The sequence below is a fragment of the Ursus arctos genome, unplaced genomic scaffold (genome assembly GCF_023065955.2).
Source record: "Ursus arctos isolate Adak ecotype North America unplaced genomic scaffold, UrsArc2.0 scaffold_29, whole genome shotgun sequence".
In the NCBI taxonomy this organism is placed as follows: domain Eukaryota; kingdom Metazoa; phylum Chordata; class Mammalia; order Carnivora; family Ursidae; genus Ursus; species Ursus arctos.
Window position 1 is genome coordinate 15,912,141 of NW_026622974.1, and position 13,419 is coordinate 15,925,559.

The window sequence follows — 13,419 nt, forward strand, 5'->3', positions numbered from 1 at the left end:
TTTTATGGGATGAAAGATACCAAAGTTATACTCAAGCAGCAGTGTCTCTCTCTCTCTCAGAAGGTAAGGCTGAGGATGCAAAGCTAATTGCCTTCTGACCTCTAGTCTTTGGCCCTGTTTGAGCAAGTCAACATCATACACTCTTTTAAAAAAACAGATAAATTTCCTGCCTCACCCAAAAGTCAAGATGGCGGAAAATAAAACAGAATACACAGGCAATTTTCTAGAGCCTGCTCTTTACCCGCACCTGTGCACAGGCAAGCTCAACATACGTGAATTAAAATATGGGTCCTAAAACCCAGTAATTCAAGCCACCAGCTGCTGGAAGCCCTTAAAGACACCTAAGGATGGTATCTTCCAGGGCACAAGGGGATATTTCTTTCTCTCTCCTTTCTCTCCTCTTTTTGCATCAAGCCCATTCCTGATTTACTCAAAAAAGAAACAGAAGAATGATGTCAGCAAGATGGTGGACTAGAAAGTCACAGCCCACATTCTCCCACTGAATGAAACACTGATTTAACAATAATAAATGGACCAAAATACCTTTATGAAAATTCCAGATTTAGGTTAAGAAGTTGAAGTACCCCAGTTGAGCACAAAGCCAAGAACAGCCTCACTGAAACAAGTAATATGAGTAATTTCACTTTATCCACATCGTTCCCTCCCCCAGGCCTGTACAAGTAAGTGCCAGCAGAGGACACCCTCGCTTGCGATACTGCCCTTGAGTGGGGAAAAAAAAAAAAAGTGGAGCATGTATCCACAGGGCTGCCCAAGAGACTGGTTTCAGTCTCACCTCATTTGGAGCACTGAAGGAACTGGAATCATTTGGATTCCTGGGAACTGCTGAGAACAAAAAGAGTCATGGGGTGGGGGGAGAGAGCTTGTTGTGGCTGGCATGGCTCAGCACCATCAAGAGAAGACACACAACTTGAGCCTTCTCCCTCTGAAGGAAAAGAGTGGAGCATGTATCCAGCATTCTAGCTTTCCCAAGGGCTGGCTGAGGGAATAATACCGGTCCACTTGACTAAGGATGCTGACAGGGAACCAGAACACTTTGGATGCCTAATGCCCACTGAGAACAAGATGGGGAAGCTTATTACGAAACTAGAGAACTTAAAGAGCTACTGACAGATACCAAAGGGAGTGAGAGATTATGAGATCCTGGGGGGAAAAAAAAACAGCAAACCTCTCTAATTGAGAAACTGCTCACTCACACCCAGAGAAATGGCATCCCTCCATAAAAGGCTTCAAGGGCCCCCAGAATCACTAGACAGACTAATGGGACTTGCCCTGTACAAAGCCAGTTGGTAAAGACTGAGAGAAGCGACTATTTTTTCAAATGAGTGAATCCCAAAACAAAGCTGTAAGATACACAACGGAACAGGGAAACATGATCCAATCAAAGAAACAGAATAACTCTCCAGACACCAACCCTAAAGAAAGGGAGGTGTATTACCTGAAAAGGAATTCAAAACAACCATAATAAAGATGCCCTATGAGCTTAAGAAATTGATGGTATAAACAAAACGAGAGCATCAACAGAGATATAAAATATAAAGGAGAACCAAAAAGAAATTTTGGACCTGAAGAACCCAATAACTGAACTGGAAGAAAAAAAAAAAAAAAAAGGACTGGAGCGGCTCCAAATCAGACTCAATAAATCAGAAGAAAGAATCAAAAACTTAAAGAAGGTTATTTGAAAATATCTGGGCAGAAGAACAAAAATTTTAAAGAATGAGAAAGACTGAAGAAAGCCTAAGTGACTTATGAGACACCATGAAGTACACCAATATACATGTTACAGACGTTTCAGGGGAGAAAGGGGCAGAGTTTAGCTGAAGAATAATAGCCAAAAATTTCTCAAATCTAGGAAAGGAAATGTACATCCAAATTAAAGAACCCAAAGAAATCCACATTAAGACATATTATAATCAAATCGTCAGGGGGGAAAAAGAGTTTTGAAAGCAGCAAGAGAAAAAGCCACTCATTATGTACAAGGGTATCTCCCCCCCACCCCATAGGACTGCTGGCAGATTTCTCAATAGAAACCTTGTAGGCCACAAGGGAATGGGATGATATACTCAAAGTGCTTGCTGAAAGAAAAAAAATGCCAACTGAAAAAACTATAACTGGCAAAATATTCTTCGAAAATTAAAAAGAAATAAACACTTTCCCAGATTAAAAAAGGCTGAAGGAGTTCATCACCCTGCCTTATAAGAAATACTAAGGAAATCTTCAGGTTGAAATTAAAGGACATTAAACAACAACACAAAAGCACTGCAAAGTATAAAACTCTCTGGTTAGGGGCACCTGGGTGGCACAGTCAGTCATGTGTTCAACTCCTGGTTTCAGCTCAGGTCATGATCTCAGGGTTGTGAGATCGAGCCCCATGTCAGGCTCCTTGCTCAGCATGGAGTCTGCTTAAGACTCCTTCCCCCTCTCCTTCTACCCCTCCCCGCTGTGCATGCACATGCTCTCTTGCACTGTCACTCTAAAATAAAAATAAATAAATCTCTAAAAAAAACCTTACAGGTTAAATATATAGACAAGTTCATAATACTATAATACTGTAACAGTATTATATATAAATCATTTTTAATTCTGATAGAGAAGTTAAAAAAATTATAAACAATAACTACAACTGTAAAAATATGCTAATGAATACACAATGTAAGACGATTTGTAACATTAATAACAAAGTGTTAGGGGGCAGGGAGAAGCAAAAACATTGAGTATTTGTATGTGATTGAAATTAACTTATCAGCTTAAAATAGACTGCTGTAACTATATGCTGCTTTATGTAACTCCCATAGTAACCACAACGGAAATACCTATAAGATACACAAAAGAAAATGAGAAAAAAACAAAACATATCACTACAAAAAAAAAGTGAATGAAACACAAAGGAAAAAACACAAAGCAAGAGAGAAAAGAGAGACCAAAAAAGGTATAAGACAGACTGAAAATGATGAACAAAATGGTGGTATTAAATATTTCCCTATTGCTATTTCAGATATAAATGGATTAAACTCCCAAATACAAAGACACAGAGTGGCTAAATGGACCAAAAAAAAAAAAAAAAATCCAACTACATACTGCCTACAAGATATGTACTTTAGGATTACAGACACACACAGGCTAAAAGTAAGGGGGCTAAAAGATACTCCATGCAGATGGTAACCAAAACACAGCAAAGGTGGCAATACTTAGACAAAACAGACTAAGTTAAAAACTCAAATGAGACAAAGAAGGACATGATATGATAATAAAAGGGTCGATTCACCGGCAAGGCATAACAATTATAAATATATATGCACCCAACATCATAGCACCCAAATATATGAAGCAAACAATGACAGAACTGAAGGGAGAAATAGTAGACATAGAAACAGAATACACAATAATAGTAAGGGATTTCAATGTTTTATTTCAATAATGAATAGAACATCCAAACAAAAGACCAAAAAGGAACACAGAACTTGAACAACACTATAGGCCAAATGGAGCTAACAGAGATATACAGAACATTCCACCACACAGCAGCAGAATACACATTCTTCTTAAGTGCAAATGAAACATTTTCCAGGATAGACCATATGTTAGGTCAAAAAATACGTCTTAACAAATTTAAGAAGACTGAAATCATACCAAATGTATCTCCCAACCACAACATAATGAAACTAGAAATTAATGATAGGAGGAAAAATGGAACATTCACAAATACGTGGACATTAAACAACATGCTCTTGAACAACCATTTGTTCAACCACAGACTCAAAAAAGAAATCAAAAGAAATTAGAAAATATCTTGAGATAAACAAAAACTAAAACAACACGCCAAAACTTATGAGATGCAGCAAAATACTAAGTATTTTGGAATAAAGGATCTCAAACAACCTAACTGTATTTATTAAAAAATTAGAAAAAGAACAAACTGAGCCCAAAACTAACAGGAACAAGAGAATAATTGAAATTTTAATAACCTTTAAGATAATTAAGATTAGAGCAGAAATAAATGAAAGAAGAGTAAAAGCAAAAAAAAGAAAAAGAAAATTAAGAGTTTGTTTTTTTCTAAGATCAACAAAACTGACATAACTTTAGCTAGATTAACTAAGGGAAAAAAAGAGAAGATTCAAATAAATAAAACTAGGAATGAAAGAGGACACATTACAACTAATACCACAGAAACACAAACGATCATAAGGGACTGTAATAATTACACATAAACAATTTTGATAACCTAGAAAAAATGGATAAATTTCTAAACTAGAAATGGATAAATTTCTAAACTATACACCCTACCAAGACTGAATCATGAAGAAATAGAAAATCTAAACAGGCCTATAATTCTTTTTTTTTTAAATGTTTTTTTTATTATATTATGTTAGTCACCATACAGTACATCCCCGGTTTCTGATGTAAAGTTCGATGATTCATTAGTTGCGTATAATACCCAGTGCACCATGCAATACGTGCCCTCCTTACTACCCATCACCAGTCCATCCCATTCCCCCACCTCCCTCCCCTCTGAAGCCCTCAGTTTGTTTCTCAGAGTCCGTAGTCTCTCATGCTTCATTCCCCCTTCTGATTACCCCCCTTTCTTTATCCCTTTCCTCCCCTACCGATCTTCCTTGTTCTTATGTTCCATAGATGAGAGAAATCATATAATTGTCTTTCTCTGCTTGACTTATTTCACTTAGCATTATCTCCTCCAGTGCTGTCCATGCTGCAGCAAATGTTGAGAACTCGTTCCTTCTGATAGCTGACTAATATTCCATTGTATATATGGACCACAACTTCTTAATCCAGTCATCTGTTGAAGGCATCTCGGTTCCTTCCACGATTTAGCTATTGTGGACAATGCTGCTAGGAACATTGGGGTGCATATGGCCCTTCTCTTCACTACATCTGTATCTTTGGGGTAAATACCCAGTAGTGCAATGGCTGGGTCATAGGGTAGCTCAATTTTTAACTTTTTAAGGGACCTCCATACTGTTTTCCAGAGTGGCTGTACCAACTTGCATTCCCACCAACAATGTAGGAGGGATCCCCTTTCTCCACATCCTCTCCAGCAATTGTTGTTTCTTGTAAACAGTCCTATAATTCTTAAGGATACAGAATCAGTAATCAAAAAATACCTCCCAACAAAGAAAAGCCCAGGACCAGGTGCCTTCACTCGTGAATTCTACCAAACACTTAAAGAATTAATGCCAATCCTTCTCAAACTCTTACAAAAAAACTGAAGAGAGAATACTTCCAAACTTTTTATAAGGCCAGCACTGCCCTGACATAAAGGACAGAAAAAGACACTACAGGGAAAGAAAACTAAAGGTCCATATTCCTGATGAATATAGATATAAAAATCCTCCACAAATTACCAACAAATTGAATTCAACGGCATTATAAAAAGGATCCCAAAAAATCATACATCATGACCCAGTGGAATTTATCCTTGAGATGCAAAGATGGTTTAACCTATGAAATTAATCAGTGCAATACACCACATTAACAGAATAAAGGATAAAAGTCACATGATCATCTCAATATTTGCAGAAAAAACATTTGACAAAATTTAACATTCTTTCATAATAAAAACACTCACCAAATTAAGAAGGAACTTACCTCAACATAATAAAGGTCATTTATGAAAAGACCACAGTTAACATCATAATCAATGGTGAAAAATCAAAAGCTCCTCCTTTAAGATCAGGAACAAGACAAGGATGCCCATTCTTGCCACTTCTATTCAACATAGTATATGAAGTACTAGCCAGAGCATCAAAAGTAATAAAATACTAGGGAATAAACTTAACCAAGGAGGCGAAAGACTTGAATGCTGAAAATTATAAAACACTGCTAAAAGAAACTAAAGAAATCACCAACAAGTAGAAACATCTCATGTTCAGGGACTGGAAAACTTAATAATGCAAAAATTTCTGCATCACCCAAAGTGACCTATAGTTTCAATGTAATCCCTATCAAGATCCCAATAGCCAGTCACAGAAGGACAAATACTGCATGATTCCACCTTTATGAAATATGTAGTCAAACTCATAACAACAGAAAGCAGAATGGTGGCTGTCAGAGTGGGAGAGAGAGGGAAACTGGGAGTAGCTGTCCAATGGGCACAAAGTTTCTGTCATGCAACATGAAGAAGTTCTAGATATCTACAGTGCAACACTGTCCTTGTAGTTAACTATACTGTACTATACACTTAAAGTGTTTAAAAGGTTAGAGCTCAAGTGTTTTTTATAATAAAAAAATAGAAAGAAAAAGAAAAAAATTAAACTCTCAGACAGATAAAGAAATCATTGTCCATTACAAAAAGATCATCCTGAAATAAGGAACGTATTACAGAATACACCTTTAAGGAAATGGTATGAAATAATCCACGTGGGACCAAAGAAGTAAATAATATTTTGTTCATTGTGGATCAATCACAACAAGAGTATAAAAGTGAACAAAATTAGAAAATGGTAATCCTATAGGATAAGCACCTCAAGGTAGAATGTAACCACTTGTCAAAAAAAAAAGGAAATTATAAATTGCATGATTTGAGGCTTCTGCAATACAACAATACATTAATCATAATCTAATAGTTATTGAAAGAGTCAAGGCAAAAAAGCCTTTATATTTCCCTAAGTACAATTTCAAAAACTACATTTTAAAAGATGGCTATTGTACAGCATGTTTGTGAACTGAATAGACACAGACATTACTTACATTCTTTCTTTGAGTGTGCATGAAGAAATATGTGGCAAGGTTTCAAATTTTTCTTTTTTTTACAGACTGGACATTTTTGCTAAAAGAATTTTTTTTACCCTTTTAAGCACAGCTACTCTTTCACGTGTAATTAGAATTTTTTAAATAGAATTCCTTTACCAAAATATGTATCTACAGAAAGTCTCTGAAGCAAGTACAGCCCAGACGTACTTAGTCAAATTCATATTTTAGGATATAAAAGAATGGTAAGTAAAATATCACCATGAAAAGTCTGTTTTAATAATGAAATATACCTAGCTTCAAAACCAAAGAATTCTAACTCTAATCTTAAAACGTATTGAAAAATCTATGTATGTCAATTATTTTTCAATAAAACTGGGAAACAAATATAAATTCTTCTGTTCAAGATGACAAAAGTCAACAAAGTCCTACTGTTAGAAACATAAAAGAATAACTGTGATGATCATTTGTACTTGCTAGAGTACCTTTTGAAAAGTGTGATTAAAGAAAGTGCATAATTTCTATCCCTTCTTAAATAATTTAAAAATTAAATTTTTTTCTGTACTATAGTCCCCAAATATGAAGAAAATAGAGAAATAAATTTGTCTTCTAGGCCCCAATCACTTAGAAATGTTTCTTTCTTTTTTTTTTTTTTTAATATTTTATTTATTTGAGACAGAGAGAGAGAGCACAGAAGGAGAGTGAGAGGAAGACACAGTCTCTCCACTAAGCAGGAAGCCTGATCCAGGGTTCAATCCCAGGACCCTGGGATCATGACCTGAGGTGAAGATAGACGCTTAACTGACTGAGTCACCCAAGCACCTCAGAAATGTTTCTATCAAATGTGAACCAACATATTTTTGGAGACTTTTTAGGTAAATTAGAAAAAAAAAAAAAGCCTTTCCATTTTACATGAATATTATTTTTTAGGTATATTATATCTTAAATGCCTATAATATGACAAACAAATTACTCTCCCCCAAAATAATATGAACATAAGCATGTCTATGTCCTAATAGGATTAATATTTGCCAAAAATTGGAGCTTTTCCATACCATGGACTTATCATAAACACAAAGTTAGATTTCATGAATATAAAAATAATTACTAAAAAGTACTACATTTTTTAATGTTCTCTCACTGATGGTAGAAATTTAAGTCTTTCTCAAGAGCAATTTTTAACATTTTTCCAGAGCTTCAGCAATGTTCGTAATTTGACCTTTGTTTTTGAAAGAAATGAGATTCCCATTCAGAATTCTGTACAAGAATATTCACAAGAATAGTAGAAAAACTTAGAAATGAACAAAACACATAGACTGATGAATGGATAAAGAAAATGTGTGTGCGTGTGCGCGCGTATGCGCACACGCGTGCGCACACACACATATTACTCCATCATCAAAAAGAAAGAAATCTTGCCATTTGCAATGACATGGATGGAGCAAGTGTATCATGTTAAGAGAAATAAGTCAAAAAAGAAATACCCTACGAATCCACTCATATGTCGAATTTAAAAAACAAAGCAGATGAACATAGGGGAAAAAAAGAGAGAGAGAGGCAAACCATAAAACAGACTCTTAACTACATAGATCAAATTGAGAGTTGACAGAGGGATGGTGGGTGGGGGATGCACTAAATGTGTGATGGGTATTAAGGAGGGCACTTGTTGTGATGAGCACTAGGCGTTAGGTGATGAATCACTAAATTCTATTCCTGAAACCAATGCTACACTAAATGTTAACAAACCAGAATTTAGATAAAAAATTTTTAGTGATGAATCACTAAATTCTACTCCTGAAACCAGTACTATACTATATGTTAACTAACCAGAATTTAGATTAAAAAATTTTTAAAAAGAAATGAACTAAACATAAAAAAAAGGGAAATTATTAAATGAATTATCTTAGGAGACTGAGATTGTCTATCATGTTACTAGAGGATGAAAATTATACATAAAAAGAATATACAATAGTATGAAAATGGAGTATGAAATTATATATACAATGTTATCCTTATTTAGGCACATGAATAAGCTCTCAGACACACTGAAATAAAAAAAAGAAAGACTGGAATGAAAAAGACAAAAAACTCCCTAACAAGAGTAATAATGATCACGTGTGGTTTACATATATTCTGATTATTTATGTGTCTTTATATTCTTCCATCTCCACAACAGACACGCTGTAATTGAAAAGAAAAAGCAACAAAAAAACAAAGTATGATATTTTTCCAACTGCAGATTTTAATTGTTTCTAAAAACAAAATTTATCCAGAATAAATGAAACACAAAACTACGCATTCACCTCCATTCTAACATGATAGATAATTTGACACTAAATATAACTACACCAGTATAAATAAGCAGGTTATTCAAAAGTGTTAGAAAATGCAATTATTGTTTCCAAATTCTATTAAGGCTTACCTTCACAAAGTTTCTGCTTCATCACCTCCCTTATTTTGGATATTGCAATATAGTCTTCCACATAAAACACATAAGTAGATGAAGGCTTATTGGCAATAGCTCTAAGTTCTGCATCTTCTGTCTCTGAACCAACGCCAATAGCAAATAATGTTATTTTACTGTCTCTTGCTGCTTCTGCTGCATCTTTAACTTCATCTTGGGATTTACCATCTGTAAGTACTACTGCTATCTTAGTCAGAAACCGTGAGGACTTGGCAAAAAGGTAATCAAGTGCAAACTGGATGGCCTTTCCGGTCCTTGTGTTTCCACCCAGGTAATGTATGGATTCCATTGCTGCCACCAAATTCTCTCCGGAATCATGGCTTCCAAGAGGAATCTCCAATACAGGGTAGTCACTATACTGGACCACTCCAACCTGAATAAACTTTGGTCCTATGTCAAAGTTTTTTGTGATATTGACAAGCCATTTTTTCACTATTTCAAAGTTTTCTGGGCCAACACTGTAAGAGCCATCTAAGATGAAAACTAAATCTGTCGGAGCAGTACGACAACCTAAGTGAAAAAGAAAAACATCAGAGCACATTTGTTGTATAAAAAGCAAATCATGAGAGAAGTTTTTACTGCATGATCTTTAAGCAGATGTCGGGGGATCCTTTCACAACATACATGTGTATCAAATTTCCATGAGGTACACTTTAAAAATAATACAATTTTATATCTCCATTATACCTCAATAAAGCTAAAATTTTAAAAAGAAAAAGTAACCAGTTCATAGGAGCTTTGTGAAAATTCAATAAGATACACTGCCTAACTCATGAAAATTCTTTCTAAATGAGAACTATTCTTTTTGTTGACATTTTTAATTTCTCTTATCTCAATTTAAGGATTAGTGATTCAGCTTTAAAAGTAGGGAATAAAAAATTGAACGCTGTATTTGACATGATATCTAGATAACTCTTTGTAGGGGCAGGCATCACCATAAAGCAACATTTAATTCCATTTCCCCACTGAATAAATGAAAACACAAAAATAAATAAATAAATAAATAAATAAATAAATAAATAAATAAATGATTTTCAGCTATACGCTAATAGCATTCTTTTAAGTTATCCACGAATTATGTTTAGTTTAACGCTAACCTGAAATATTTATAAAAATAAACATAAATCAATGAATGGGAGAATGAAATTCAAAAGCAAAAAAACTTTTTGCCAACTTCAGGACTCAACTAGCCAGTAAAGATCCATATTCTCTGATATAGTTGATAAAAGTTTAATGAACCAAGATCATCAATGTAGTCTACTCTTGCACTACAAGCAGGGTAAGTGTTTAAAGATCTGATCTCTCGTCTTCAGCCAATAAGACACTTGTGCTAAGTGAATCTTTGTTAATGAGTATAAAGCTATTCTTCCTCCACAGAGATAAAGATTCTTGTTTCAAGATACCAGGAAACACATGTGATCAGCACACATGAGAGTTCTGCTGGAGAACAAATAAAAACTATCTTTGGTGTAAGTTACACCTAGAAAGGTTCTAAACACTTGTGGAAAGAAAAACATCTTAACTGTCTTTTCCACAGTACACAGTATGCCTCCAACCCTATTTTATTCTTTCAGTATATGCATATTGAATACATACTCTGTGTTTGATATTATGCTAGGTACCAGCTTCAAAGTTGCATAAGATATCTCGAACAGATCTCATAGTCTATTAAGACAGACAACTGGCTGGGTAGGGAAAGTACAAAATATTATGAGAACACTTAGGAGGGGGTAGCAAACTAACTGCAAAGTCAGAGCAGATCTTGTGGGAAAGCTGACAGGGAACCTGAGATCTAAAAGGAGAGCTTTAAGCCAGGTGAAGAGGAGGACCTTCTAATCAGAGGGAGTAGTAAGTATAAAGGTCCAGAGGTAAGAACTGAACACAGCCCAAAAGACAAACTGGTTTGAGTAATTCCAATAGTTTGAAATGGCCAACAGAGTACATTGAAAGGAATGGCTACACTTCCTTTCTCTTACTCTCAATTTTGCACTCACAGCAGCAAAAATACCACCATTTATGGCCCATACAATAAAGATCACATGTCCCTGGAGATGGTAAGTTGGAAAAGGGTGAGGCAAGGTAATATGATAACAAATTTTAACTCTTGTGTTTTTACTCATATTAATGGTCTCCCTTACCAGGGATCCCATGCCCAATTTAAATGTACTACTTTAAACTTAAAGTACTGATCAGATGCACAACGTAATGATTTATTTTCTGTAAACCTTATAAATAAGATACCATAATTGCAAAGGACAGTCCTGGAGGAAAAAACAATGCTCAGTGACAATTAGTATTTGTATTTTTGCATTTCTTTATAAGTAAAATCAATCCATCAATCTCTCTCTCTCTTTCCCTCTCCTTTCCTTTCCATTCTTTTCCTCTACTTCCGTATCTGGGATGATGACAAGGCTCACACAAAGATGCCTCGATTTTAAAGTTAACTCACCCATCACAGTAACTAGCAAAAATAAACACTATTGTCAGGTGAACACGCAGTCCAGAAGTTACCAAAAAAATTTTTTAACTGCCAAAAATGGATTTATCTAAAAAATGTAACCATGATTATGATGTCACTCTCAAGGTGGTAGTGAAGTCCAAAAAAGCATGAGGAACATTATTCCAACATCTTTTGTCATGGTGAACACTGCCAGAGTTCAGGCTGGCGGCAGCAGAAATGGAATTCTGCCCCCACAGGCAAATTTTCTAACCCAAGGGAATGCAGTTCTTCTGGGTTTCTTTGGAAGCTGGACTGGGATTAGAGACATGCTGTTATTGGGCCTTTGTGGGAGAGACAAAAGGACAGACAAGTTATGTTTGCAGTTCTTCAGGGTTGTCCTTCCTCAACACTATGAGACTCATTGTCTAGACCTACTAGTGTTTGTGTGCCACTTGATTCAGCGTTTATAAACTCTTACAAGTGTTATTCTTGGCCCTTCTATCCTTTTCCAGAGCCATGGACCATATCTTTCATAACTGCAAGGTTAGCCAAGAGCATGGGTACAAAAGCAAGTACTGCCATTTATAAAAACTAGACAAAATACCACTCCAAGAGACCTGCTCCTTAGAGATATATATCACGAGTGTCATAGGAAAAAAAATATAGACTGAGGATCAAAGGCATAGTTCAAATACTAGTTATAGCTCTAACCAGCTGTATGATATTAGGTAAGCCCCTTAAATTTTGAGACTCTCTTTTCCTATTCAAAAAACAGAGAAAAGAATATCTACCTGGTATAGTACCTGAGTGGATTAAACTATAAAAGTGTTATACAAACATTAAATTCTTATTTATAAATTTTAAGCAAGCTGAATCAAGTTGTCAAACCATATAATTTAAGTGCTATAGAACCATTATCAATTTATAGAAGGGAGTTTGAGTTTTAAAATACGGTTATAAGCCAGCTTTTTTAAAAGAAGTATGATATCTGTAAATAATGGCTGGGGTAGCAGACTGCAATTAATATAGCTCTCCTTCTCTAATGCAAACTCTCATATAGGCCATCAGAGTAACAGTCACCATCTACTGAGATGTCACTATGCTAAGCCATTAACATGCGTTATCCTGTTTACACGGATTATCTCGTTATCTCTATGAGGTAACCTCATAGGATGGTCATAATAACCCAATGAGGTAGGTACTTAATCTCTGTATCACTAAGTTCTATATGGCTGAGCATAAACTCAATACCAGACCATTTATTCGAAAGCCTGATTGATAAAAAAGAATAAACAACTACCACAGAATTTTCTCAAAATTACCTCTGATAGAAGCTTTTCCTCTCATTTAATATGTAACATAGCAATTCATTTCATTTTAGGGAATTACAGCATCAACGACAGTAAGAATAAGGTCCTTAAAAGAATTGCTTGAGCTCCCCTAATTTGATTTCCACAATCAATTTGTTGATAACAAAAACGCTGATAATTCTTACTTGATCTTATTTCCCCATCTTCAGCTAATACAGAATTCTGAAGCAGGACCAAAACTATCCAAAGAAATGAAATACGGTGAGCCATGTTTCTGTTTTCGTTCTAATATTTTGGTTTTAGGATTCCTAAAAAGAAAAAAGAAAAAAAAGGAAAGTTAAACACATTGGAAAAATAATGACAAATACCTAGCCATTATAAGTTTAAATTTTTTCATTGTAATACTAGGAGTAGTTTTTACTACCCTTAGGATAATTTATATGTCCAAAATAGCCATATTTTAATAAAAGAAAGGACAAGAA

The 13,419-nt window shown here is 35.0% G+C and overlaps 1 protein-coding gene across 1 annotated transcript in view; it reads right to left on the reverse strand.

Annotated features, from left to right (window-relative positions):
- COL21A1 (collagen type XXI alpha 1 chain) overlaps positions 1–13,419 on the reverse strand; it is a 171,339-nt gene that overhangs the window by 106,540 nt on the left and 51,380 nt on the right. Inside the window, exons 2-3 of the mRNA XM_057303976.1 lie at positions 13,123–13,245; positions 9,146–9,697 (exon numbers count right to left, since the gene is read on the reverse strand). Coding sequence (XP_057159959.1) covers positions 9,146–9,697; positions 13,123–13,207 — 637 coding nt within the window. The 5' untranslated portion in view covers positions 13,208–13,245. The remainder of the gene's footprint in view (positions 1–9,145; positions 9,698–13,122; positions 13,246–13,419) is intronic.